Genomic DNA, 26267 nt, shown 5'->3' with positions numbered 1-26267 from the left:
GCAGATGCATCGAAACCGCATAATTGAAGTCAGTACATTTAGTAGATACCTCGCTATCTTACATTTATCCAGTGCATATATGTTGGCGATAACACAATGGCCAGTCAATCAGTCGGCGATCTTAATGACCAACTTTCCCGTGGTCTTTCCGCCAGTGAGGTCCTTCTGTGCCTGTTGCACACCCTCGGCTGTGAATGGATACTCTCTGTGCACATTAATCTTGAGAGCGCCCTGGGCTATGAGCGTGTAGAGCTCCGTCGAGTATCGACGGCCCTCTGCCGGCGTGGCGACATAGTTGCCCAAGCTGTAGCAAGACGTCAGACGAGCACTGGCTATGGGGCAGTACACGTACGTGGGCCGAAGCAGACGGAGGTTTTTCTCAGCTAGCTTCAGCGGGCTAAAGGGTGGGACGGCGCCCGAGGCGTTCCCGACGGACACCAGCGTGCCCTTGCGACGCAGGATTTTGAAGTCGTTCTCAAATCTGAAGTGTAGGCACCGTCAGGTAGCAAATTGACGCACACCTGGTAGGCACATACGTGTCTTTTCCGACGCCATCGAAGACCACGTTCACGCCTTCGCCATTAGTGATCTCGAGCGTGCGCTGGACAGTGTCCTCGACGGGGTAAAGGATGACGTGGTCTGCGCCATGTGCGCGGGCGATGGCCGCCTTGGCCTCCGTGCTCGTCGTGCCGATGACGGTCGCGCCGCGGAGCTTCGCATACTGCGCGAAGATGAGCCCTAGTCCGCCGGCGACGGTGTGCACGAACACGGTGTCACCCTTGCGCACGTCGTAAGCCTCGTTCATGAACGTGATCGCGGTCGCGCCTGCGGATGGGACACAGATGACGTCACGCGGTGTCGAACATGTGGGCCAAGGGACGTACCTTGTGTGAGCGCCGCGGCCGCGGTGTTCAGCGTTACAGCATCTGGCACAGGGAAGACACTATCCCAGGGCACACTCACGTATTCCGCGAAGGCACCGGGGCCATACTGACGACATCGCCAACGTTACTATCATCGTCATCCTAACTCACGATGAAGTACGACGCACCACTGCCACCTTTCCGCCGATCTTGAATTCGCGTAGCTTGAACTCTTCATCGGCCAGAACGGATTGGTCCGCCGGGAGAGCGGCAATCGTCCCCGCACTCTCGCTGCCCACAACAAAGGGGAAAGTTTTAATGGGATACAGACCTTTCCTGAATGGAATGATTAAGCTATGTTCGCGGTCAAGGAGCTCTACACTCACCTGTAATAGGTATCTATGAAATTGACGCCTCCGTAACTGGTCTGTGTAGCGCATGATCCCAGTCAGTCAGCAATAGGCCTGCATCGACGTAGACTCCCGCTGCTTGACCTTGACCAGAACATGACCAGGTTCGCTTTTCGGAAACGGTACCTCTGTCTTCTCAATGACATCGAAGTCGCCGGTCTTGGAAATGGTGATCGCAGAAATCCTGGAGGGGAACGACATCCTGTATGGCGAAGATGATAGGTGGCGACTGGATGGTATGGGCTGTTGATGCAGTGGAAAGTGTTTCACCGGAGAGTTCGAACAGCAGATTCTGGATCGAATGGACGAGATGTGTGGGGTCTTTAGCGACGCAGACCTGTTATGAGCGGAAAGCATTTAAGTTGGCAGACTGATCATTGCGCACGCAATTGTCGTCATTGGACGGGAAATGATTATAGAATACACAACTTATGAGTTACTGATGTATTTCTTTACATCCAAAAGTCCCACACGGTTTCTTCTCCGGTTCGCGGGGGAAAACCCTATGACTCCGCTACCTGCAGGTTTAAATTTCTTAGCACCGTGCCTAGGGGAAGGAGGCACATAACGTGACTACTCAGATCTCAATCTAGGTTACTGTGGTGCCGCGGGGTCTGATTTGCACCTCTCTTTATTATTTCTGACACGTTCAGCGACCCTGGGAAAGCCCAAAAATTATCCACAGGCAATGAGCAGCAACGCTGCAAGGAATATAGGCTTGAAATCTGGGTGCAGGAAATGAATTCCATGGATTTGGCGGAAATTGGGGAAATTATCTCGGGGATTTTGAGTTTAATTATGTAATATTGTCACGTATTTGGAAGGTTTTCAACTTCAGCTTGTCTCAGCATTTCGGAAGTGGACGCTTGTCCCGTATATCGTTCTTACTATATGGACAAACGAAGAATTCGCAAAGGATGAGAGTACTCAAATAATTACGATTGCATACTTGAATACAAGAAGCACTAATTACAGAGCATGGTCATAACGGCGGTATCGTACAGATTATGGTACAAACAAGCGATACAGTAAGGTATGCATATATGCAAAGATACTTCCCCCTTCCAATGCTCCCAAAATTGAATGCAATGTGATGAAGTCCAAGTGAGCACAAAGCGCGGCGGGTAAATCAGAAGGGGTTCACCCTTCCTCCTCGTCACCCTCCCATCGTCTCTGCAGGTCAATATGCCCATCCTCGTTGCCATGGATATACAGCCAAGCTTCGAGCCTTCTGCCCAGCTCTCCGCCGCGTCCGCCGCAGATGTCGCCGGTGGCATTGAGCAGCTTCTCCTTCTTCTTCTCCTCCGCGACGACCTTCGCGACCATCGGGGCATGCGCCCGCTTCTTCGCATCGTTGTCCGCGTTCGCGCCCGCATCTCCTTTTGTTATGCGTTTCTGTGCCTCTTCGTCAGATTCGTTGAGCGTGGGCGACCCAGACGACTCCGAGCTGCAAATGACGTTGGCATGGTCGATGGGAGTGTGCGCCTCGGCATAGAGCTCTTCCCAGCTCCTGAACCAGTCGGACTCCTGGTCCGAAGGGCCAAGGATGCTCTCCACGAGCCCTTCTTCCCAGCCATCCCACTCGATGCACCGGTGCGCCATGCGCAGACGCGCACCAGTAGATTCAAGGTTGAGCCACTCCGTCGCAATCGCACCAAAGTCCATCTTCCGACCCTCGACAACGACGGTGCGGCGCTGAGTGGCCATCTTCTCTACTGTAGCTCGGAAGAATTTGGCAGTGAAAGGGCTGGACTGCATGAACGTAGGGACGTGTGCACACGCCCATAACGGACGAGTAGTCGTAGATTCCCAATCGATCACACAAGTCTGCATTATATAAATCAATGTTGGGCGAACGCAGCGAAGAAGAATGACGCACAATCTTGGAGTGATCATTCTCATCCACGAAGACGTTCTCCAGGCTCAAGTCGTGACAGTCTAGCGAAAATTCCTCTCCGCCACCACCGTCGCCCTCCTCGTGCGCCACTACGCCCAACCGCTCCATCATATGTACAAACCTGCTCATCTCCTCCCGCACGCGATCCTCGCGCTCCGTGAGATGGGCGACCAGGAACGTGCTGCGCTGCATCCTCCGGTAATCCCTGTACATGGTATCACCCGGGCCGTCCCACTCCCCCTCGCTCTCATCCCAGTCCCACTCGTCGCTCTGGTCGCTCTCGTCTCCGGGCAGCCCCTTGACCTGGTGGTGCCGCGAAGCTAAGATCTCGTCTGGGTCCAGGTGCAGTCGGTGGGGTGCCACCTTGCCCTCGTTCTCGAGAATCACCCCGTTGATCTCCCGTTCCGCGCACGCGAGGAGGTAGGCGTGCGTGCTGTCCCACGGCCCGCGGTTAACCTCCTGCGGGTGCAGCAGCTCCCCGCGGTTCGACCCGAAGAACGGCCACGAAATAATCGGCCCCAGGTGGAAGTTGCCCGCCCCGACGAAGCACGGCCTCGTGGGCGATGTTGCCGTGGGCGTCGGGGACATGGACGACCCGCCGCCCGGCCCCGCTGGGCCTGACCCCTCGTACAGCGAGCCGATGCGCGGAAACCGATACGCGAACAGCGGGATCACCAGCGACGCGAGGTTCTCCATGAGCGCGATGAGCTCATTATGGCCCATTGAGTGGAACACCTTTCCGAGTTGGATCCCTTTCGCCTGTACGGGAGGTGGGCGTTAGAATAGAAGGGCGTCACGGGCCGCGAGATAATTTTACCTTGGACATGAGAATGTATTCCCCGCCCAGCCGGTTGTACGGATTAGCGTCGTAGTCATACACTGTGGGCACGGGGATGGACGTGTGTTCGCGGAGATACTTCATCGTGGCCACTTCGGATTCTGTCTTAAGACGAGGCATAAAACGCCGAGCCACACGGGCAACCACTTCCCGACCATCTGCGAGTGTGATCAGGTAGCCCTGATGGAGAGGATCGGCACAAACACTCAGGGAGTGAGAAGGCATAACAATGGTATGTACATACCTTATGAAAGGTCCCTGATATAACGCGCATCGGAACCATTGAATCAATATATTGACCACTTCCAGCAGCACATCACACATACCTGCGCCCAAGAAGTGAATCCGTGCTACTTCAGTGCTCATTCTCTCATGCACGATGTCTTTGAGCAGCTTTCTGTCGACCTGAAAGGGCGGGACACCATGTATGGCGGCATCAGCCTTCGCTTCCTTCTTCCTATCTTCATGTTCAAGATCCCAGTCCCACACCAGCGGTGGCTTCGAACAAAGATCAGGCTGCATAGGAGTGAGATGGGCAGAAGAGGAGGTGGCAGTCGGGGTATTGAGGTCCGGTCCCGAGATATCGTTCCGAAACATGCTGTGAGTCGGCTTATGCATGATAGACTCAGTTCGGCGTGCTTTGCGATAATACTGACAGTGGTCAGTAATCGGCTTTGACTTAAAACCCAGTGAGCTATAGGGACTAGAAATGAACGTCAGGTATACAAGATGCTGCCGAGGGGAAGGGAAGAGTTACTCGTTCACCGCGGCACGGTTCCAGTTGCAGCCACCCTCGCCAAGCGCCGCATGTGATACGAGACGAGCGGGCATCACAAACAGCCAGCGACCAAGGAACGTAAATCTTTCGGATTGGAGAACAGACTGTACATTCTTCGAGTACGTAGACTATATACACGCTTTTGCATATCTCTACCCCGTCTTTCCCCGTCTTTCCCCGCATTTTCAATTGTACAATCACCGGGCACCGAGCTGGAACCACCAGTCCCAACATGCGTCTGGATGTCGTTTTCGGACGTCGGCAACGTGCGGTAACCGGTTTGAAAGGCAAATTCGCGAATGACGCGATCTAGATCCGAGGTGCCGCTCCCTATATGGCAGCTCTTTGGCACCAGCACCGCCGGCCGCGCAGCCTCGCATCACTGCGGGGTACGGCCCAGCCTGGAGTAAGCGTTGCATCGCGTATACGGGACGCACCGTTATCGTATTACAGCGAGAGCGTCCAGATGACCTTGAGAGCTTATTACAAGTATGATCCGTAAGGTTAGATCCAAGAAGGCCCGTCACGCGTCATTTGCGGTGGCGTATGCGGTCGAGAGTTGTGGAGCGTGACGCTGTTGGAAATGCCAGACTGTATAGATAACGGAGACGTCAAAGCAATCGATGGTCCCCATGCAGACACCGAGCAAGAGGAGTAGCTGAAGGTGGACCGAGGGCTTACACATCTCGCGCCATAGCAGACGTGATGTCGACGCCTAGAGTTACTCAGCAGATAGCCAGTTCAACATCGAGAATACGAGGGAACACGCGTATTTACGCTCGAATGTCTTGTCTTGTCTAGGAGAATATGCATATTAGCAACTCGAAGAAGAACCCTGCGGCGATAGAGCGACTAAAGTCTTGCCCGTTGTATAAATAGCCACGGAGCAACACTGTCAGTCGGCCCCGAGCGGAAATCCGGTGAATGAACAAGATCTTCGGAGCGCATAGAATTGTACCGGCCGAATGGCATTCAATGTACACGAACCATAAGGACTGCATGCAGTCACCATCAGGATCCTCAATAGGTTCAATTAGTTGCAATGGATTACACACCTGGGAGTGATATGTATCACGCCGGCGAAGTGAACAGCATGTTTGAGTATTGACTTAAGATTTACGGGAGGACTGACGCTGCTCACGTCGCATCGCTTTGCAGAGCTACGGCGGCCCCAGGGAAAATGGCCAGGGGGTGGGGTCCACGCCATTATGTATCAGCGACAGAGCTTGACTGAACGCTCAGTTCAACATACTGTAATTGCATTGGTGGATTAGAGAAAAGTGGAAACAACTCAAGACATACAAAACACAATACATCTAGACGGGATGCTGCCATCGCAATGCGGACGTGTGTCCGGTCTGATTCGTGTCTAAAGTCTGCGAGGGACGGGTAAAATACAGCACTTCATAGCCTGGCTGTGATGCATCGGTGGACATATGGAGAGTAACTCTGCTCCATCCTCCGAGCGCACCGCATGCACCTGAATGAGACCTGGATATGTGGCGCAGGATAAATGCACAATTTTGGCAACTCGCACTGTAACACTTCGTGGGCACATAGTTGAGAGACTCAGTTGAAGCATTTTGGTTGTGCATCCACAAACTCACATGGTCAGAAATTGTTACAATGAGATAGTGCCATATCGAGTGTCTGTGCGATCGGCAAATCTGAGTTGGTCTCAGTGAGAGCAACGAAAAACGAGGGACGAGAGAAAGACGCGAAGTTGCCGGCGTGCCGCATTTGCAGCTGCGCCACTCAATTAGATCACGTGCAACCACAATTGAGCACGTGGGAGGCCTGCAAGGCGAAGCCAGGCGTGCGACAACGTCCTTCTCTTGTCCTCATCGCCTACAGAGCCCAACGTCGACCATATCCTCAAAGACGATCCGAATGTTTCGTTTGCTGGTATCCTATGCTGCAATGCATCAATAAGTCTTTTAGCGCTCTTTTTATTGCAAGTAGATGTAGGTTTCCCCGTCCTTGTATTTCATTCCCAGATCACCCCACTCACGTTCTACCATTTCACTGACATTTGTTCAGGACACCGTAAGCGATTTCATCTATACAAGTTGGATGTTCTCCATTTACCATGCCCAGGCGTGGTCTGCAGTCCCATAGCACTAGACGGCGGGGCGTAAGTCGTACGTCACCTGGGCAAGATTCTCTCTTTCTGTTGTGGTGAGAAATTTGTGATACTTCCTGTTCCCTGAACTCGCTGAGGGTATTTGTTCCTGCAGAGCCTTAGATAATGCTTAGTTCTTACGCCGTTCCACTCATTATGGCGCGAGCACTTGACTGGTGTCTTCCATCAAGACGTGCTGTGCGGCAAGCTGATGTTTGTTATGAGGAGATCCTTAATCTATCGAGCCGTCCAATGTCGATTCTTTCTGTGAGTTGTATTTTCATCCGTTGCTCTCAACCTTTCTTTCTCGCTTTCGATCCGAGACTTCGCATGCTTTGGCTAACATCATCCCTTGGTGCTGCAGATGTACTAGGCCCCTTGTAATCATAGATAGCGTACACTGCATCTTCTCCAAGTTGCAACGCGATTTATGGCAGTTTCGATCCACTTTGCCTGGAGGTCTCTGGTGTAGCCTAATAAGGTAAAACGATTATGTCAGCGTCCGAGTCCAAAAGGCGGTTCGGCCCGGCTCTGAAACTCATCGCGCCTGGCGACGACGCCGCCTCACGCAAAGTCTACCGTCCGAGCTATCGACTATACTTTTCTGCCATCTTCCCTCCCTTGCCCCATGATATGCCCCGCAACCACAACGCAGGCCCTTCAACTCTCCGGAACCGCAACAGAGTCACCAACAAGACCCGTCTCAAAGTCATCACTGAGAGCATCGATGCCGACCCGATTGTCCTTGACGAGGATGAAGAGAAGGCCAGAGTCGTCTCCACAGCCGGTGTGGATGCTGAGGATGCCAATGTGAGCCCCGTTTTCCTCACCGTCGTCGTCGTGCACGCCCTTGTTGGTGGCCCCCTTGTGGCACGTCCTGATTGGCTCTTCGCGTGGGAATTTTGTTCCATGGAATGCTGACTAAGTCCTTATTTTGTTCCATTTTAGGAACATCACCTTCAGGCGGTCTTGTTTGCAGCAGCGACACGCCATCAAGCCGGTTCGCGTTCAACGCGAGCCGCGTCAGAGAAGGAGAAGGCGGCGCCAGCCATCCCTACTCCCGACAGCACTGGCTTGGTGGACAATTATGAGGAGTTGTACCATTCAGACCGGTGGAAGGACCCTCATTCGTATGTCAAATCGTCCGACACGGTTGAAGAAGCGTGTTCTTTCGCGCTCACCAATGGGTTCATTTACTACATGGACGAGCGCGACAAGGAATGGCTTGACAAAAACAATGAGGAGGCCAGAGGAGAAGGTACGAGTGCTCAAGGCGCTCTGTCCGCCGCCGGCACGCGTTCCGGGCGAAGCGCAAAAGCCAAGGGCAAGGAGCCCGAGGTTGCTCAGCCCGTCGTGATGACTGAAGACGAGTTCGAACTCGTGATGGCCTTGTTTGAGAAGGTTACGCATGAGAAGACTGAGTTTTTGCATCATGTCAGTCCATCAGTATTGTTAGGTCCTTCTGTGTTTTCATGTATCTATCGCTTCGATCAGGGTCTGGAGCAAGGAGGACCATTTCCGCCCTTCTCAGACTACCAAGAGACGTTTGGTTCTCCGTTGACACCGGTGATGTTCGCGTTGTTCGCTGTACCAGACTGGATACCGCCACCCGCCCAGCTTTTCCGTTTTGCTCGCGTCGTCTATCCATACTGGCGCGAACGACGGTCGGAACGTAGAGGACACCGAATTATACCCACTGTCAACGTAGGTGCCCAGGGTTGCACACTTACCACGAAGCTCATCCTTACGTTTTCACAGCTGGACGAAACAGATACCCTCAACGAATCATATATATGTTTCAGGCGGCGCGAGATCAAGGCTATTCGGAAGACGCGTGCTCAACAGACGACCTATTCCGACAAGATGACACGCTTACAAGGGGAACTGAACACCTCGGTGGAGCTGGCGAAGAATGTCTTACGACGTGAGCACCTTAAACGGGAAACAGCTATTCAAGGACATTCCGTCTGGGACAAGCGCCTTTCCCTCGTCGATCTGAAGCGAAAGTATTCAAGTCTAGGGGGTAAGGAAGACGAGGAGCTGCTCCACGATAGGGAGAGGGTGCCGAAGAAGCCGAAGATCGACACTCCGTACGTGGCCCCTTGCATTTTAAATGTGTATATGTTGATTTTACAACGCAGTCGCCTTCCGTTCAAGCTGCGCACACGAGACAACGGCGATTCCGCTTCTCCTGTCGTTGCTGAACCTGCCATCAAGCCAAAGGAACGACAGGCGGCGATACGAAGCCAGATCGAGCAGGGGTTGGCAAAAATCAAGGAGAAAGACCGTCAATGGGAAGATCTCGTCGATGTACGTTTCGGTTCTTCATTTGATCATGCACGTACTGATCCAATCTTCTGGCAGAATCCGTATCAGCCTGCACCGGTGTCACTTGCCTCTCGTATGTACAAGATCATCTCGGCCACTCGTGCGCTCTCTTTATCGACGCCAACTACCGATAGCAGCGAAAGACCATCGACTACCTCGGCCCGTGCAGGTCGTCTTCGCTTCGGTAGAGGTGGCCGGATTTATCTTGATCGACGCATTGTTCGTGCACGCTCGGAGCATCATCGAGAGAGTTGCGAAGGGTCCGAGGACGACGATGACACTGACGCGCAGAGTCCTGCTCGCAAGGTACGCGGGCGATGGAAGTTCGACGCTGACGATGACCCTGCTGTTGGTCCGGAAGGGCCGGACGAGCAGGACCGCATGCTGGTTGACGACTTCCAACCGAAGTATGTTTTGTTTGTTGAGCGAATCTTCTAAATGCTGACCTCTTTTCACAGATACTTGGTGCATCGTATGACGTTGTTGAACGAACAGGATCACCAGGCGATGAGTGTGGATGCTGGCATCGCTGTGACTGGCGCAGACGGCCGACAGCAAGTCGTCACACCATTCAAACCCCAGCCTGCCATGCCTCGTCGAGAGATACAGCCGATGGCCCAGCGTCCCGTACCGTCGTCTTCCGTGATCCCTGGGCAACAGATTTCCAGCATACACCACGCAAACGGTGTCCATGTCCCGATGCCAGGTACAAACGGCATGCCTGTTGCAATGGCTGCGCAGCTGAAGAAGATGGCCCCTCCAGTCGGAGTTCCGCATATGCGCATATCATCCAATGGTGGGATTCGGTTACCTGCAGCTTCTCCCGTCCCTAACATGCACTCAACTGTTCCTACCCCTCTTGCGTCACCATATGCGACTCCGCCTGGTAGCGCTGGACAGGTCAATGGATTTCACGAAGCAAGCGGCCAGGCTTCAGACGGCACCGAGCAAGATGTGAAACTCGCCATGCAGACAGTTCCGAACGGCAACGGACATCTTGGGAGCGATCACCCTGTTGCAGATCCCTCTACAGCGACCGGTGCCTCCACTTCACCTCTACGCGCGAAGGCGCAAGTACAGCAGCCCGTCGCCATGCCCACCGTACCTAATGGCTACCATATTCCTCCGATTAATGCTTACCCCACTATGTCGAAATCTCAGTATATGCACGCTACCGGCCGGCCGAACGGTTTGACCATGCAACAAATGCACAACATCAAGTCTGTGTATGCTTCGATGTCGCCGTCGCCGGACACCTCTATGCAATCCAACAATAATGCAAATATGGCAATTCGAGCACCATCCACCTACATGGGACATGTCTTGCCGAATGGCGCGAACTATCAAGTCCAGTTCACCGCGGCGCAGTGGGCTACTGCTGCTGCCCAGCAGCGCTCCCCGCCTATGAATGGCGTAGTTGTGGATGGGAACGTCAGCGACGCTGCGGCGATCGCTGCCTTCATGTCTCCACCTCCTCAGGGCATGCCGGCCAGGGTGCCGTCTGCCAATGGAATGTCACCCGCTCCTCTTGCTCGAGGTGTGGGTTTGAGCGCCGGACAGGGCAGAGTGTCGCCGGCTAGTGCGCAATTCGCGCGTCTTTCCGCCCCTCATTCACCATCACCTCTCTTGACCAGCCCGTCTCTTTCGGCGGCCCAAGCGCAGTCGTCTCCCGTGCGGCCGCCCTCAATGCCCACCCCATCGCCCTCTCTACAGTCACGACAAGTTGTTGGTGGGCCGGGGGCAGGATATTAGTTGCGTATGTTATTTAGGTCGTTATTGCGTCTTCACACCGTCCTTTTGTAGCTTTGCTTTGACTTTATAGTTTAACTCGCATGAGCTTTCCATGAGATGAAACGTTTTCGGTTGTGGGTGATTGTCAATTCGTGATCCCAAATTCTTCGCCCCGCGAGTTCGCTGTGAGAAACCAAGCTGAGAATATTATTGTAATGGAATGTCGCTTGATTTCCTCGGAGGTTTACCCTATCGTGGTTGTCGTCATGGCTATCCAGCAACCTCGACCATCTAGATCTTCTCTGCGATCGAAGCTAGCGGTCGTCTTCGAATTTTTCTCACTCTGACCGGAAGGTGCGGAATGGTGGCGGGTTGTCGATTCTCGAATTTGCAACTATCTGCTCTATAGTGGAGCTCATCGTGCAGGTAGAGTAAGTCCTGAGACTGAGAACGTACACGCATTTTATACGCCAAGAAAGTTCTTTCCCGAAACCTGTGCTCAATAAGTTACGATCTGACCGGTAAGTTTGCAAACGCGTACGATATTCCCGATGGACCTAAGCTTGCTAAACTTATCGCCCATTACAGATATCATCTGACACAGCTGGATACAGACTGTCCAAGTTGTGTGCAACTATTTTGCCCGAGGTGGATCGTCGAATATCTATCGGTGTGGTCTTCCGTCGTCGAGACGCATGCCTTCGTCGCTTGCTATGAATCCGCATCCTCGATAAAGAACCTCCCTGGCCTGAAGTTGAATCAAGAGTCAGCTGTTGTTTTGCTCTCCCTGTCCGAGTCGATCATGATTGCGACAGCTCTTGCGGAGGAGGGTCCCTATGCATATGGTATGTATTCGTGCTCAAGTTCCTTCAGTAGAGCTCCCTGGCTGATTGACCTGTAACACTATTAGTGACTTTTGAAGTAGCAATCTCTGCTACGTGTTTTCTCATATGGGACACGATCATCCATTTTTCGGATGAGGTGCGTGGTTTTCTAAGTGCCTGGGCAATAAATTTTACACTTTACCGCTGTTGTCTGTCTTAACGTCTGGAATAGGTAGAATACATTTGGCAGTGTGTATTTGCATTGAAGTATCAGTGTCCAGTACTCAATGATTCTGTTTCAGGCGGCCAAATTCATACGTGAAGTGGATGTATGTCTTCGTCAGACATGTTCCATACCTTGTACAGGGGTAAGCGGTGGGGTCTACTATCACGCAGTGTCCTTATGGATGAAATTGACGCAGATCTATTCTTACCCTTATTGCATCCTCATACACCGGGCGTGTGTGGTCACCCAAACAATGCAGCGACTGGATCATTTACCAGGTATCAACCATGCAGGCCATCACCATGGCCGTCGACACGATCCTCATCATCCGCAGTGCGTGACACAGCACTTTTACTCCCGGAGAAGATCTCATAGTTTTTTTTGTTATTCGCCAGTACATGCAATGTATAATCGCAACAAAATGATCCTTTCCACTGTTTTGTTTCTTTTCTTATTAGAGTGTGCGGGCATGGTTACTGTACTAGCTCTCACCATCCCAAAGATGACGTTCACCACGGGGTGTATCATCACATCTACGCCTTCACACTTTGTCGTCTTTTGGTAAATACATCTTACTTTTTTTCTCTCTCCGTGATGGCTGACTGCGTGGTACAGGATCCTGTCCTTGGTTTTTGAAACTGTTCTTTTTGCGCTGACACTCTTCAAATTCTGGGGAAGTGTAACTTGCACTTTGGGGAAGCATTCCGTTGTCTACGTGCTATTCCGAGACGGAATATGGGCGTATGCGATCATCTTCGGTAAGCTCCCTCCGCTGCACCCCACTCCAGTTCCGAAGGTCTCATTTGTTCGTAGTGGTCATGTTGCTGAATACTTTGATGTATGATCTCGTCAAAAATGCCCTCGCTGGCGTCTGTTTCTTGTGAGCCAGACTGATTGAGTCGTTGTGCTTTACTGACTCTGGATATCCAGTTGGGAGCTGGCTGTCATGTCGTTCGCAGTACGTGTGTAATTCGTACCCTAAAGCTACGTTGTTCAAGTCTGTCTATCCAGGGTTCTCATGTGTTGCTCAATCTCCGGCGTCTTGCCACTCAAGTCCACACGAGCGATCCCCTCACGACGTACTGGAACAGTCCATCCGAAGGCGAGCTCACGCGGATGGAATTTCCACTTCGCACTGCTGGTCCCGGGCGAAACATCGCCGCACACGGCGTCTGCTTCGAGCTTCAGCATCTCGAGCGCCGAGATACCGTCCCATCCAACGAAGTACACGCAGACAGTAGAGGGAAGACATGAATTATTCTGCTTTCTTTATGACGACGCATGTACCGCATACGATATAGCCCCATCTTGCTGCACAGCACCCGCCCGCTGTCTGTTGTAAATAACGATATTTACCACCGAGATGTATTTGTAGCTTGACACCATATTAATGGGAGTAGAGGTTCACCGGTGAGAAGCTCCGTTTGGATCAGGAATAGACTATTCATCGCCAGCATCCCCACGTTCGCCGCCAACGTGCGCGACTTGTTCAGTCCCAGAGCCATCGGACGGCCGCCCGAGGAACTTCCGCGGCTCCAGTTTGAATCGGTGCTTGGCCTTGATTTGACGCTTCTTCATGCGCTCCTTGCATCGGGCACAAAGCGTGCCTACATTGTTAGCGGGGACTATGCGATGGCACGTCTTATTACTGCACGTCAGCTTGACGGGGATCAGTTTTAATTGCATGCGGTAGAGCTCGGACCGGATCGACTCACGACAATGGCGTTGGCCGGCTCGACAAGCTGATTGTTGTCCGGTGGAACAGGGTCGACAACCGACGGAAGATTGTCGCTAATTTCTGCTGGCGGCGGTGCAGCTACAGCTGGAGTATTCGGCACGGAAGGTGCCACGATAGGAACACTCGAAGGTACGCCCTCGTTGCCAGCAGCCTCCACCACTTGACGCTTGCTCGCCTCCGCGGCCACATTCTGGGCATCCAACGCCCGCTTGCGCCGTAGCAGGGACGGAGCATGCGGTGCCCTGTGATGCGGCTCGCCTGTGCGCGCAGAAAATGTGCTGTAATAGCTGGCTGCCTCCGCAGCAGCGGTATACGACGTGGTGTTGGTGTGCGTGTTCTGCGCGGCGTACTCTGCACGCGAGACGAACGTCGATGAAACCGAGAACAGTGGCTGGTTTGGGGTCGGCGGGTCAGGTGGGGGCGGGGACGTTACGTACGACCGAGGAGGGTAAGGTTGCGTGTACGGCTGGGGCGGGTATGGGTAAGGCGGCCCGTACGGTGGGTATGGCACCTGGTACATCGGGGAGGGGCCGTAGGGCGGGCGCATGTAAGAATATGCCGCACTGTAGGGATATGGTGGCGAGCTGCTCCCGGCCGGATAGGGCTGCATATTGTAGGGAGGAGGGATATAGTATGGCATGTGATACGATGGCGCTAGATATGCCCCATTCTGATTGGGTTCGGAGTTTCCGTTTGCATCGGCGGAGGGTGCGGCGGGCGCACTAGCATCACTGCTAACACCAGGCTGAGGTGGGACCATTGACGTGCTGGCAGCTAGAGGATCTGTATTCGAAGAAGGCACGGTAGGGGCTGCTGAATCCGTGCCACCGGGAACAGCGGGTACAGTAGATGCAGTTTTATTAATGAGCTCTGCAACCTTGTCCTTGCGTTTCATTCTCTTCTTGCGGGCTCGTGGAGCTGCTTCGCTTGGCGCAGTCCGGCTGGCTGTCGCCTCGGGAAGAGGTTCTTGGGGGGCAGCTGCGGACGAAGCAGCGGCACCGGTGTCAGTAGCAGGTGCAACGGACGTGGAAGACATCGAAACCTAAACGATCATAGATACGCCAAATTAGCTATGGATGAAAACTCTGAACATGATGACTGACTGCATTCGTCCGTTCTTCTGCTGGTCCCGGCAAGAGAGGATCGATGAAAACAAGATGACCCGGCACATCGAGATCGAAGTCGGCCTGCGCCTCTCGTGCAACGTCAGGCTGCGTTGACGATGCAGCACCAGGTTCTGCACCAGCAATCATCGAGCTAGTTTCGCCTGTACTCGACTGTTTCGTTGATACGACAGCATTCTTCTTCTTTTTCTTGCTCTTGATCTTTTTCGCCGTGTCTCTGCCCTCTCCTCTCTTCCTCCTCTCCTTGATCTGCTTGATCTCCGGCGGGGGCTCCACGAAGATGCCACTATCGCGCAGAGCCTTGTACCTCCGAATGGCACGGTCGCGGGCGCGGCACGAGTCACACATCTTCCAAGGGTTGCTGGGCGAGAGTAGGTTGAAGCATGCCTTGATAGAGCAGACATGGTTCGTCCTCCTCGACCCACGCGCAGCAGGCGGGATGCCCGTGCTCGGTTCGCCAAGCGGGGTGTCTGCAGGCGTGCCCATGCGCTGCGCAGCATCTTCTGCATCCACTTCCGGCGTATGTTCCATAGCCATTTCCATGGACGTGTCGAATGTGCCCTCCGATCCTTCCTTGCTGAACTCTGCATCGTCACCCGAGCGTCCGCTCACAGCCGCGGCCCACCCGTCGTACGCCTGAGCCTTGACCTCCTTGTCACGCACTCGTTTGAGTTTGCTGTGGTGCCGGTTCTGGATCCGATGTCGCTCGCAGCGCAGGTACTGATAGCCACCCGGGAGGATCTCCCGGCAATGCGAGACGGTGCACATCCGCGGCGCGTGAAGCACCTCCCCGCCCGCATCGGGAGCGGAAGTGGACGCAGCCTGGTTCACTCCTAATCCGTCTGCCTGGTATTCGCGCCATTCAACGTCGCGTTCTGGGAGCGGCTGCAACAGCGCAAGCACGATGAGCGCCATGCGACTACGGCGAAGCGCATGCGACCGCGACACGTACCGGTAGTCCTGCGTCCGCCCGGCGCTTCTCCTCCTCCGTGCGCATCTGCTGCAGCTCCGCGACGGCGACCTCCTTCTCGCGCTTCCACTTGGCGCGCTTCGTCGTTCCGTAGTTGCGGTACCGGTCGCGGCACGGCGAGCACATCCTGAAGAACGAGTTGGCCGGCACGAGCGCCTTGCAGCCCTTGATCGAGCAGAACCGAGGCGGGAGCGAGCCATCGACGACACTGGGGAATCTCGACGAGGACTGAGATGCGGAATCGGGGGAAGCGGCAGATGGTTGCTCCTGTTGTTGTTGTTCATGATGCTGTTGCTGGACGGCGTGTGCTTCGAGTGAAGATGTCGACGTAGGAAGAATCAATGCACCAGCAAGCTCAGAGGTTTGAGAGAAGAGCCGGGGGTCAATCGCATGGTCCCAGCTTGGGTCACTGAAAGGAAATTGCGTGGAAGCTGCAGACGCGCTCGGTGTTCGAGGCTGTAATAATTTCAGCTAAGCACATCAAATACGCGAGACAGAGAAAAGACAAATGAAATAACACAAATCGCCGAGCAGCGTGAAGTAGCCCGGCAGAATGAGAAAATAATGTAAACCGAACATTTGGACGTCATGCACAAACAGAGGCGGCACTCCACGCGCATATAGTGACCCTTATTTGACCAGAGATTGCCAGACATCATTAAATCCACATCCCGCAAAAAATACAAATACCAGGGAGATACAATACTCACCTCGTCGCTACCCGGAACACGGTCCCGAGGCACTACGGACGCGCCTGCCTGCTGCGATTGCGGCTGTAACAATGGCGGCAGTTGTGACTGGTGATGCCCTGCGTCTCCTCCATCATCTTCGGTCGTGTCATCCGGGGGCATCCACACGACGTGGCCGTTCTGCAAGCCCATCGCGGCCTTCTCCATCTTGCGTTTTGCACGCTTTGTGTTGGCATAGACGCGATGTCGTCCGCGACACGTCTCGCACATCTTGTGCGCGTAGTCGTTCGGGAGCTCGGACCCGCATCCTCTCACCGAGCATAGACGAGCTGGTCCCGAGCTGTGGTACTGAGTAACGTCGGTAGCGGGCTGCACACCGTCGACGACGTGGGCGTCGTTAGCGTCGACGCGGGGAGTGTTGGCGATGGTGTCGCCAGGGTAGAGGAGATTGGGAAAGGTGAGATGGTCGCGATAATATGCGCTCATTCGTCGGTACTGCCAGTCTCCAGACGTCGCCCTAGTCCCGCTGTCACACAACAGTCGTCGTTGCGGTTTGCAAGAAGTCACTCCGGCGGAGTTTCAATTATCCACTACCTCTCTAGCGGACTTCTGGCACCAGGCCTTTCATCTACAACCTTTGTACTGAGAAATCGGTTAGGCCATTCCAGTTGCAGCAGGTAATACCAAGGTCATATCGCGCTTTTGGAAATTTTCTGAGAGATTACTTGCTCTAGCAATTTTGTTGAAGGCAGGAGCTGCGTCAACTCAGTCTCCGGGGTCCTTGCGGTCTAGTAACAGAACGTGGCAAAGTTCAACTTTCAGTCTCTCGCCTCCACCACCAGCTAGCCCCATCATGGTCTATGCGAAGCTGAGCAGCACCAAAACGCGCGCCGCCCCAAGCGCGAAGGTTCGCTCAAGCCCGCCAACCCAGCCTTACGTGCCGCCGCCGTATCACATAGGTTACTTCGCGTTTCCGCCAGTGGCCAATGTCGCTGGGAAAGGCCGGCCCGGAAACCCATCTTTCATGTTCTCGTTCTATGACGACCGCAAGGCCCGCGAGGAGCAGGCACGCGCCGCGCGCGAGGAGCAAGAACGCGTCGCGCGCGAGGCACGCGAGGCTGAGATACACGCGAAGGAGCGGGCCTGGGAAGAGCGCTGCCGGCGGGCAGCGCAGGCGCGTGAAGAGCAGCTCGCACGCGAGCGGGCGGAGGCTCTGAAAGGTGAAATGTGGTGGGTCCGCTTCGGCTTCTATTTGCTCGACGAGCGCGGGCATAAATTGGTCGAGCGCACCGAGGCGCTGCGCGCGGAGGTCCGCATCCTCGACGAGGAGACGCGGCGGCTGACTATGTGGAACGCGTACGAGTCTCGCTGGCGAGAGTTGTTCGCGTCGAGCACACCTGTGGCCTTCAAGGACGTCCCGTGGCCCCTTCCCGCCACACTCTCCTCGGTCGATGAGCTCGCAGACTCCGAGGCGGCGATTGAGGAGTTCATCTTCGCGACGCTCATCGTCAGGACTAACACGGTGACCCGACGGGAGAGGCTGAGGGCGTCTTTACTGCGGTGGCACCCTGACAAAGTGTCAGCGGTGTTCGTAAGGGTTGTGCCGGAGGACATGGAGGCCGTCCGCGACGGCATCAACACAGTATTCAGACACTTGAAGGCATTGCAGGACAAGGAGAGGCAAGTATAACTGCAATGGTCGCATTCTTTGTAAAGACATACTGTACGCACTGTCTTCCTTCTGATACCTCTTTATTCCAGGCTCATTCAGACCATAGATCTTCAATACCCACAACATGTTTACTTCCCTTCTTGAAGCTCGTCGTCGTAGATCGTGCGCATGTAGTTGTCACTGGTGGTCCATAGCTTTGCTGTCCTGTAGACACATGATCGTATAATTTATCAAATCTTGGAGGTACTTGCCCGTACACTTCCGTGCAAACGGCAGCGGTAAGCTGGTGACGCCGATGGAAAGGGATCTTCGTTCCCGAAGGAGATTGGCGTACAGACATAGGCGCTGCCACACACCGAATTGCATGTTGGTCAGGAGTTACAGCACCTTGAGGACAACCCGGCCGAGCTAATGGGCACAGGCACTTCCTGGACGAAAAGAGAATAAATAAGCTTGCCAGAGGTCCTAGGATGGCCCGGCCGAGCGAATGGATACAAGTCCTGAATGAAAATACTAGGATAAGCTTGCCAGAGCCTCGCAGGCCCTGCGTGCAGTCAGCGTGCCAGATCACCACAGTTTCGGAAGGCATTACACCTACAGCAATAAGAACAAATCATGATGACCTTGAGGTACTAAGTAGCTACAGGCCCCTTCTATGACCAACGTTCCCGAGCGGAATTGGCGTATAGCATCACAGAATTGCATATTGCCCAGGCGTTATAGCATCCCGAGGACAAGTTAACCTGGCCGAGCGAATGGTCACAAGTCTTGTATGAAACCGAGGATACGAAGAAAGGATATGTCATAACTCAGCAGCGTGCAGTCCAGCAAGACAGACCACCGCAGTCGCGGAGAACGTCACACCTGCGCCAAGAAGCAATTATAACGACCCCGAGGCCCACTAGCTGCTGGCTAGACCTCTCACGACAGCTTAGAAGCAGGGGAATGACCTCACACGGCGGAGATACTGGTTGCGAGCATGAGGAGCACGCACGGGGAACGCGTTCCATACACAGCTCCCGATATCCTGCCGGAAGCGCCAGCATCGGATTTGTGCGGTTGCGCGGGACGAAGATTTGACATTTTTCCGTGCTCTGAGGAGGAAGGGAAGGCACGCACCAGGTGGAGGAGGCAGTCATAGGGTCCAAATTTGGAGCGATTCGACCAGAGATATTCACAGGAGCCCTGCATGCGCGTAAGGCTCGCAGCTTCAGCCTTCGGATAAAGGATATCCAGTCAGAACTTTACCAGGAATACCGGTGTGGATAGGAGCTGTCGCTGGAAACATCTCCTCGCTCTCAAGTCGAATACAGGAAAGAGGAGTAGGCGTAAAAATCCAGTCCGTTTGCAAGTTGAAGACTGATTTTGCGATTTCAAAGATATACATAGAGGTGCCTGGGTCACGGTGAGATCAAGAAACAATCTTAGACTGCCCCTCTTCTTGCATTCGAAGGCACATCGGGCACAATGAGATGGAAGAAATTTTCGTGCAGCCTAGACCGAGTGCTGTACCCGTCACGACGTCGTTCGGTATAACGCTATGAGATGCGCCTTCATCCGAGCGGATATTTCACGGTGAGGGGGGTGATATCCCAGCTCACCGGGGCGGAGGCAAACAACTTGCGTATGGGCGGTCCCTCATCGGTGTCGTCTCTGATAATGGCACAGCCAAATCGGATACCCCAGGAAAAAAAAACACAGGATTTATATGTCCCCGCAATGCGTTCAGGAACAATTTCGGTCGATCTCGAAATGTGAGATCGACTGTGTCGATCAGGTGCCAAGTACTGGCAGCGGGCGGGGATGTCATGGTATGTATGACAAGGTAAGCCACTAAGGGAGAGTACTGTACATAGTACGCGGCGGCATGCATGTAGAAAATGTGACGGTGCATCGACATATTAATCTAAATTCTGTTGGACAAAGATATCTGCACGGGATGGTGAGAAATACCAAGAACCGAAGCGAACTCTGCTGAGCCACTATCACCTTGTTCAATGTTCATCGTTCAACGTTCAACGTCAATGATACTCATGCGGACAAGTGCAAATTTCTGCCGACCTGGTTCCACATGGACCTCGTCTTCCTTAATCATCGCCCTACCGTGCCACCGAGTACAAGGATGTCCTTGTATGGCCAAGCGCTCCTGCGTCTACGGAAGATAGCCATGCGGCGTCTGACGCGCTCGTGCCGTGCACGCATCATCCCATGCAGCTCATAAGCCTGAGAAGGAGGCAGACAGTCTTCCAGAAATAACGGGTCACGCCGACACACTTCGCCCGTGCCGTCCTCGGAGAACCGCCAGGCTCTTGGTGTACTTAAAGTCGTTGTGCGCTCCTCCAGCTGCCTCGTTCTGGTTATCAATCCATCATCGTGGAATAATTTGTCCTTCCATTCCGTGTCACCTTTGTTCATATTATCTGGCCGGGCCCCGTTCGTATTCTCTCACCCCGGTGCCACTACCACCCAACTCCTCCTTCCACCTCGTATACGCTCAATACCACACGGACACAGTAATGGATCACAACAGCATTGAGTCCAAGAGCGGCGGCGGCGGAGCTAACTCAGAGCAGACAATTGTCTTCCCCGCCGTCCACCCCCGTTCAACTCATCCACAGTAGGAGTCGACATCGATACCGATTCTCTGCGGCGGGTGCTCACTCTCTTGCCAATACAGTATCACCCCTGTGGATCGACAGCATCAGTCGCGATTGGCATCTGATGACTCGAGGTGAACCGTTGTCTACACGATGTTGCGTCCAGTTGCGGCTTCTAATAAGCAAACAATATCTCTAGCCTTAGCATCTCACTGTATGGCTATAACGATCAATATCTGGCAAAAGAGTCGTCCAAGTAAGATGGCTAGTAGTTGCTTCTGTTCAATTCTGACGTTCTATGTTTACTCAGCTGTACGCCCACCCTTGACCCGAATGATGCGCAGCCGGAAGCTATATTCTCTTCTGACAATCTATGGTTTGTGCCGTTGCTGTCATCAAATGCCCACTTGTTGACATCATCGACAGCAGCTCGGTCGCATTACAGGGTAGCAACGCTGCAGAGCTGAAGGTCGAGGAATCTAACTTGTGAGTATAGGGCCCCACACCGATATGCAACAAGTGACGTTCTGACACTGCGTCCAGTAGGGTAACCTATCCCGACCTGCAAGGATTCGATGCTCAGGCTCCGTTGTATGAGCCACGACTCGCCCAAGTCCCCCCTCATGTTCCACAGTCTTCTCGCTATCCTCACTACTCTTCTACAGTTCATGAGAGTAAGCCTGAGTTGGATCGAGTGGATCGGTGCTCACGTTGGGGTACCACATCCCTCCCCCCCACCGCCGGCCGGTACACCGGTGAATGGGGGCCGATGGAAGCATCTCCTCCGTTTTACCAGAGTGCCACCCCTTCGCAGTTCGAACATGCTACTTTACCAGCCTCTTCAGGTCACCTTCACGGCGATAACTATCAGGTTTGCCACTCTCAGTCTTCGCACTCGCACCCACAGCACTCTTATCCTCATCACGTCCACTCCCAGTCGCTGCCAGAGGTGGGAAGCTCGAGCTCGCTGCACAACCCTCACCTACCCTTCCCTCAAGCTCGCACCAACACGTACCCCTCTGCTCTATCGTCGCCAATGCATCCCGTACATTACACACAGCCTCACGCCTCGGATGCGTACGGCGGCGCTTCTCAGCTTCCCTATCATCCTCGCTACGCTAACCACGCGCACGGCGCACAACCATACCCGCACGACCACTACCGCAACGGGACGTACGCCCTTGTCTCGGAGAAGCCTCCAGTGACGTACGAACACCCTGAGCCTCCTCCGCGCGATTATTTTTGCCAGTGGGTGACCGACAACCGGGGCACGGTGTGCAACATTCTCCTCGACGACGTCACACCCTCGGGCATCACGCGGCACCTGCGGGAGCACCACTTCCCCTCCAGCGAGTGGAACAAGTCGTACCGTGGAATATGCCGGTGGGGCGGTTGCACCCGTTCTGAGATGGACTACGCGAGCTTTGGGAAGCACATCGCATCGGTGCACCTCCGCGGTGCGGTGCTGTGGGAGTGCGAGTACTGCACGAGGGACTTCTCTCGCCGGGATGCGATGAAGCGGCACTTGAAGACGTGCCCGAGGAGTCCGACTTCCGAGGTGAGCTCAGCCCTATTTGCGCCAGAGGCCGTTCCTGAGGACATGCAGAAAAATGCAGGTCCGTCCCGGCGTGCTGGGAGACACTCTTCCAGCCTGAGCCCATAATCGTTATGGATGCGCGCAAAAATTCGAAATGTTGTCTTCCAAATAATGTCCATCTGCAGCCTTGGCTCGAATGTAGATGGTTCACACCCGCACTCTGACTGGCCCGGCTTCGGCTTCACGTATGCCAAGGATCATTTAGGGTTCGGGAAACCCGAACAATGCAGCACAAGTCGAATTGCTTTGCCTGATGCTTGTCTCTCCTCGCGCGTCGATATCATTCATGTATGTACAATGCTGTCCTAGTCCACCGCAGGCTGTAATTGTATCTATACGTTCCAATAAGATGACCGAACTAAGTGGCCACGACACCGACAGAGACTGCGACTTTCATCAGCAGAGCCGTAGAGTACACTGCATTGATAGACAACCTTGTGCATCTGCCGTGGTGTCTCATTGACTACCCAGTTACCACAACGCTAAGCTCCCAGTCAACTTATTCCATGTAAATGCCGCCATTAACGGAGAGTGATTGGCCTACAGACTTCTCAGTGAGAACTCAGTAGCTAATAGATAATCCTGACGCTGACCGGTGATGAAGTGGGCCTCCGGCTTGATCAAGTAGGAAACGACGCTCGCGACGACCTCCGGGGTTGCTTCCGGACCATCTGGACGCTCTCCCAACAGCTGTATCGCCATCCATCCGTCATCGATAGGACATCAAGGGTGTAAATGTCAGCTCGATCCGGAACAGAATACGTAAGTGGCGAACATGTTTCAGCGCTGCTCCATGGTTGCCGCCGAAGTACTTGTCTTCTTCAAACACCGCTGTGGAACCGGGTCGCTGAGCAACGCGGGAGGGACTTCGGGAGAAGGCGAACGTACTCAGTTGGGTGAGAATCAAGCCTGGCGCGTATGCGTTCACGGTGATGTTGTACGGTTGAAGCTCCTGCGCTGTTTGATGCATGTCAACGGATTTGCCGTGCAACCCAGCGTTGGCTCGAACACTGACCAAGACATTGTGTGAGGCCTCTTATGGCGAATTTCGTCGTGGAATAGGCAGACGTCTTCGCGACACCTATGATGCACATCGTAATCATGCTTGCGGAGTCAGGCGCTCCACTCGGTATGCGTACCCTTCTTTCCAAGAACAGAAGACGCCCCTGTGCCACAGTTGGTGAGCGTTCCAAGATATTTACTGAATTCGAGACGGCAATGACCAGTGAAAGAAACGACTGACCAATAATCCTGCCACCACGACCCTGCTTGATCATATGCTGGGCCGCGAACTTGTAACAGAGCATGGTCCCGCGCACATTGACTGACATAACCATGTCCCATGTCTCCGTGGACACTGATCCACGGCATTGTAGGAGACGTTGCGCGAAGAAGTCGGAAGAGAAGCGCACGTACTTTCAGTGAGCGGTTTGGCTCCGCCCCCAACGCCTGCATTGGCTATCATCTATGCACGGCAACGTCCGCAATATGCTCTGAAACACGCGGTGGTATTGAACATACTACATCAAGCCCGCCTAATTCTTCGACGGCTTTCTCAACCATGGTTTTCACTTCCGCCTCGACGGAGACATCTGCAATGAGCGGAATGGCACGGCAGCCCTTTGCCTGGATTTCGCCTACGACCTCGTCCAGCTTCACAGAATTACTTGCGATATCGTTAACGGCGATATCCAAGCCGTCGTCGGCCAACCTAAGGGCGATTGCTCGCCCAATACCCTGCCCAGCTCCAGTGACGATCGCCACACGAGGGTTGAATTCGGCAGACATCGTCGCTAATGATTCTGAGAGTCTAGGCCGGGTTCACAACTGTTATGAGTAGGCAGGTCCTCTTGAGGAGGTAGAGTGGGGAAGCAATGATCCTGAAGATCGCCAGATATCGTCTGCTCGAGCGCTTCGAGTAGCCCGCAGAATGGTAGTTCTAGACCTAAGCTGGGAATAGCTTAAGCTTGATCCAGCATGATGCGCTTGTATCGCGCCTCATATTCGTAGTCACGATGTAGTGGTGTCGAACTTAGTGTCCAATGTCGAGGGGGGTACAAGCAGCGTGCAACTTGAAGCTGCCGCATAGCGATAGCTTGACACCAAAATGGCCGATTTGCCAAATCGCACAGGTCGGAGAAGGTAAATTTTGATGAGATAACGTTGGCCAGCTGACAAGTCCCGGGGAAGGTGCGGAGCGCGAAAAGGCGTTTAGAGAGATGTTATTCATTTTGAAGGAGGGGTCGGACCACACCCTTCAAACGCGGATTCTGGGTAGGTTTACCGTCAGCCGACAGTCTGCCATGTACGCTCAAGCGCGAGGACGAGTAGCCTGACTCGGAAACGGCAGGCGTTCAAGAAAGTTGGCCACGTGACAGACAAAACAGGATCAAACAACACGAAACCCGCGTAACTTTTCGCGGTCACGTTCCACTCCTATGTTCCTTAACAACAATTCAGGATCGAAAATGCTGCTGTCGTCCCCTCCTAGCACGCCGTCTCGCTCTACTCGGTACCAGTCTATTTCTTATGGCTTCTTTCCTTTGAGGTCGTCACCGCTCGCGTCGTCGTCGCCTCCGCCTGAGGGGAGGTCACCCCCATTGATGGTCACGCAAGCGCGTCGTCGTTCGCAGTACAAGGCGCAGCTGCCCAGCTCGCCAACAACAATTCGCACCCGGAAGTCTGAACCTCGGAGAGCCAGTCTGGGTGGATCTCAGCGTGCTGAGGCGGTGGTACCAACAGAGGAGGCACCGAGGAAGGCGTTTCTGCGGGAGCGATTCAGACAGCGGTGCATCGAGCGCGCACAGAAGGATAGGGAGCGGAAGATCAGGGGGAAGAGGTATATGAGCGACCTGAGTAGTGATGGAGCAGATGAGTGCATGGATGAAGACGACGAGGACGAAGAGGCCATCATGGACGACGAGGTATGTCTGCGCGACACATGGCCCAGAACGTGCCTGTTCATGGTGCATAGCTTTTCCGTCGAATCATGTCAAGCGCGAACCGCAAACAGCAGCACAGCTACCGCTTATCGTACTCCTACGACGTCGGCTCGTCGTTCGACCCTGATCTCGAGGATCTTGACGAATGGGAAGCACAACTGAATGGTATTTACTCGTACCGACTCTCGTTGACAATGTTCGCAATAACTCATTTTGCACTGCAGACGTCCAGCCCGACGTTCCTGTACCTGAAGACTATGAAGAGGACGAGATCGCGGCGTATGCCGAGGAATACCAGTTGCACCTGGAAGATTTGGATCTGGAGCAGGTCTTCAGCACCAGCGACTTGGAGGACCAAGGCGTTGACCTCGAGGATGCACCCATGTTCACGCGCACACAGGACGAAGGCAAAGGCAAAGAAGTTGTCTCCGCCTTCGATGACGATATCGACATGGCCATGTAGATGATGCTCGCCGGCCCAAAGAAGTGACGGACTTATCTGTTTTACCGCCTCTGTATTCTAGGTTGCTTAATTGCTTTGAACTATCGCATTGCTACATGTAACGGACTGTGCGCTACGATCTTCAGTATTCCTCAAACAAATAAACTACCCCTTCGACTGAGTACACGGAATCAGCGGGAGACATATATATTGTCAAGGCTGGTACAGTAGGGCACAGTGCATGGTCAGATATTCCTGCGCAATATTATTTGCACAAACTACGGGCACCGTACGCTAGTCGCATACGAACTACGAATGCGCATAGTATGATTTACCAGAATCCTGTTGAACTTTAGTGATCCCGTCGTCAGTACCCGCTGGTCACACCGCGAAAGGAAAAAAGCTTCGCCTACGCAAACTCATCCATGGTATCTCCAATACGGTATACCTTACGTTCATACAGTCTAGGTTAACATTGA

General features: G+C 53.9%; 9 protein-coding genes across 9 annotated transcripts; 5 read left to right on the top strand and 4 right to left on the bottom strand.

The window, feature by feature from the left end:
• Positions 1-108: 108 nt before the first annotated feature.
• Positions 109-1474, bottom strand: SCP_1500230 (Probable quinone; the record flags this gene model as incomplete). The annotated part of the gene is made up of 7 exons (XM_027764133.1): positions 109-304; positions 353-481; positions 537-825; positions 885-990; positions 1052-1199; positions 1250-1290; positions 1358-1474. 7 exons carry the CDS (start codon positions 1472-1474, stop codon positions 109-111), a joined length of 1026 nt encoding a protein of 341 aa, XP_027619934.1.
• A 939-nt stretch (positions 1475-2413) lies between these two features.
• On the bottom strand, positions 2414-4839 carry SCP_1500220 (hypothetical protein; the record flags this gene model as incomplete). The annotated part of the gene is made up of 6 exons (XM_027764132.1): positions 2414-3100; positions 3153-3929; positions 3988-4188; positions 4253-4266; positions 4335-4711; positions 4766-4839. 6 exons carry the CDS (start codon positions 4837-4839, stop codon positions 2414-2416), a joined length of 2130 nt encoding a protein of 709 aa, XP_027619933.1.
• A 2561-nt stretch (positions 4840-7400) lies between these two features.
• On the top strand, positions 7401-10988 carry SCP_1500210 (Enhancer of polycomb-like protein; the record flags this gene model as incomplete). Its single annotated transcript, XM_027764131.1, has 7 exons — positions 7401-7718; positions 7857-8342; positions 8403-8612; positions 8667-8998; positions 9050-9218; positions 9273-9643; positions 9695-10988. 7 exons carry the CDS (start codon positions 7401-7403, stop codon positions 10986-10988), a joined length of 3180 nt encoding a protein of 1059 aa, XP_027619932.1.
• A 781-nt stretch (positions 10989-11769) lies between these two features.
• SCP_1500200 (hypothetical protein) lies at positions 11770-13271 on the top strand (the record flags this gene model as incomplete). Its single annotated transcript, XM_027764130.1, has 10 exons — positions 11770-11812; positions 11878-11948; positions 12024-12040; positions 12094-12159; positions 12214-12350; positions 12413-12578; positions 12633-12775; positions 12831-12897; positions 12948-12975; positions 13029-13271. The coding sequence occupies 10 exons, from the start codon at positions 11770-11772 to the stop codon at positions 13269-13271; spliced, it is 981 nt and encodes a 326-aa protein (XP_027619931.1).
• Positions 13272-13457: 186 nt separating this feature from the next.
• On the bottom strand, positions 13458-17024 carry SCP_1500190 (hypothetical protein; the record flags this gene model as incomplete). The annotated part of the gene is made up of 5 exons (XM_027764129.1): positions 13458-13676; positions 13733-14797; positions 14859-15764; positions 15832-16305; positions 16560-17024. 5 exons carry the CDS (start codon positions 17022-17024, stop codon positions 13458-13460), a joined length of 3129 nt encoding a protein of 1042 aa, XP_027619930.1.
• Positions 17025-17391: 367 nt separating this feature from the next.
• Positions 17392-18228, top strand: SCP_1500180 (hypothetical protein; the record flags this gene model as incomplete). The annotated part of the gene is made up of 1 exon (XM_027764128.1): positions 17392-18228. The coding sequence occupies one exon, from the start codon at positions 17392-17394 to the stop codon at positions 18226-18228; it is 837 nt and encodes a 278-aa protein (XP_027619929.1).
• Positions 18229-20726: 2498 nt separating this feature from the next.
• On the top strand, positions 20727-22470 carry SCP_1500170 (hypothetical protein; the record flags this gene model as incomplete). The annotated part of the gene is made up of 8 exons (XM_027764127.1): positions 20727-20827; positions 20888-20941; positions 21007-21063; positions 21118-21183; positions 21234-21293; positions 21351-21678; positions 21745-22365; positions 22414-22470. The coding sequence occupies 8 exons, from the start codon at positions 20727-20729 to the stop codon at positions 22468-22470; spliced, it is 1344 nt and encodes a 447-aa protein (XP_027619928.1).
• Positions 22471-22903: 433 nt separating this feature from the next.
• Positions 22904-24192, bottom strand: SCP_1500160 (Uncharacterized oxidoreductase; the record flags this gene model as incomplete). The annotated part of the gene is made up of 9 exons (XM_027764126.1): positions 22904-22944; positions 22998-23094; positions 23180-23235; positions 23293-23361; positions 23420-23485; positions 23544-23570; positions 23648-23761; positions 23821-23869; positions 23926-24192. 9 exons carry the CDS (start codon positions 24190-24192, stop codon positions 22904-22906), a joined length of 786 nt encoding a protein of 261 aa, XP_027619927.1.
• A 680-nt stretch (positions 24193-24872) lies between these two features.
• Positions 24873-25809, top strand: SCP_1500150 (hypothetical protein; the record flags this gene model as incomplete). The annotated part of the gene is made up of 3 exons (XM_027764125.1): positions 24873-25328; positions 25379-25511; positions 25571-25809. 3 exons carry the CDS (start codon positions 24873-24875, stop codon positions 25807-25809), a joined length of 828 nt encoding a protein of 275 aa, XP_027619926.1.
• Between the last annotated feature and the right edge of the window lie 458 nt (positions 25810-26267).

This window comes from Sparassis crispa, assembly GCF_003851025.1.
Source record: "Sparassis crispa DNA, contig_000014F, whole genome shotgun sequence".
Classification (NCBI taxonomy): Eukaryota; Fungi; Basidiomycota; class Agaricomycetes; order Polyporales; family Sparassidaceae; genus Sparassis; species Sparassis crispa.
This window is presented reverse-complemented; position numbering and strand designations above follow the sequence as displayed.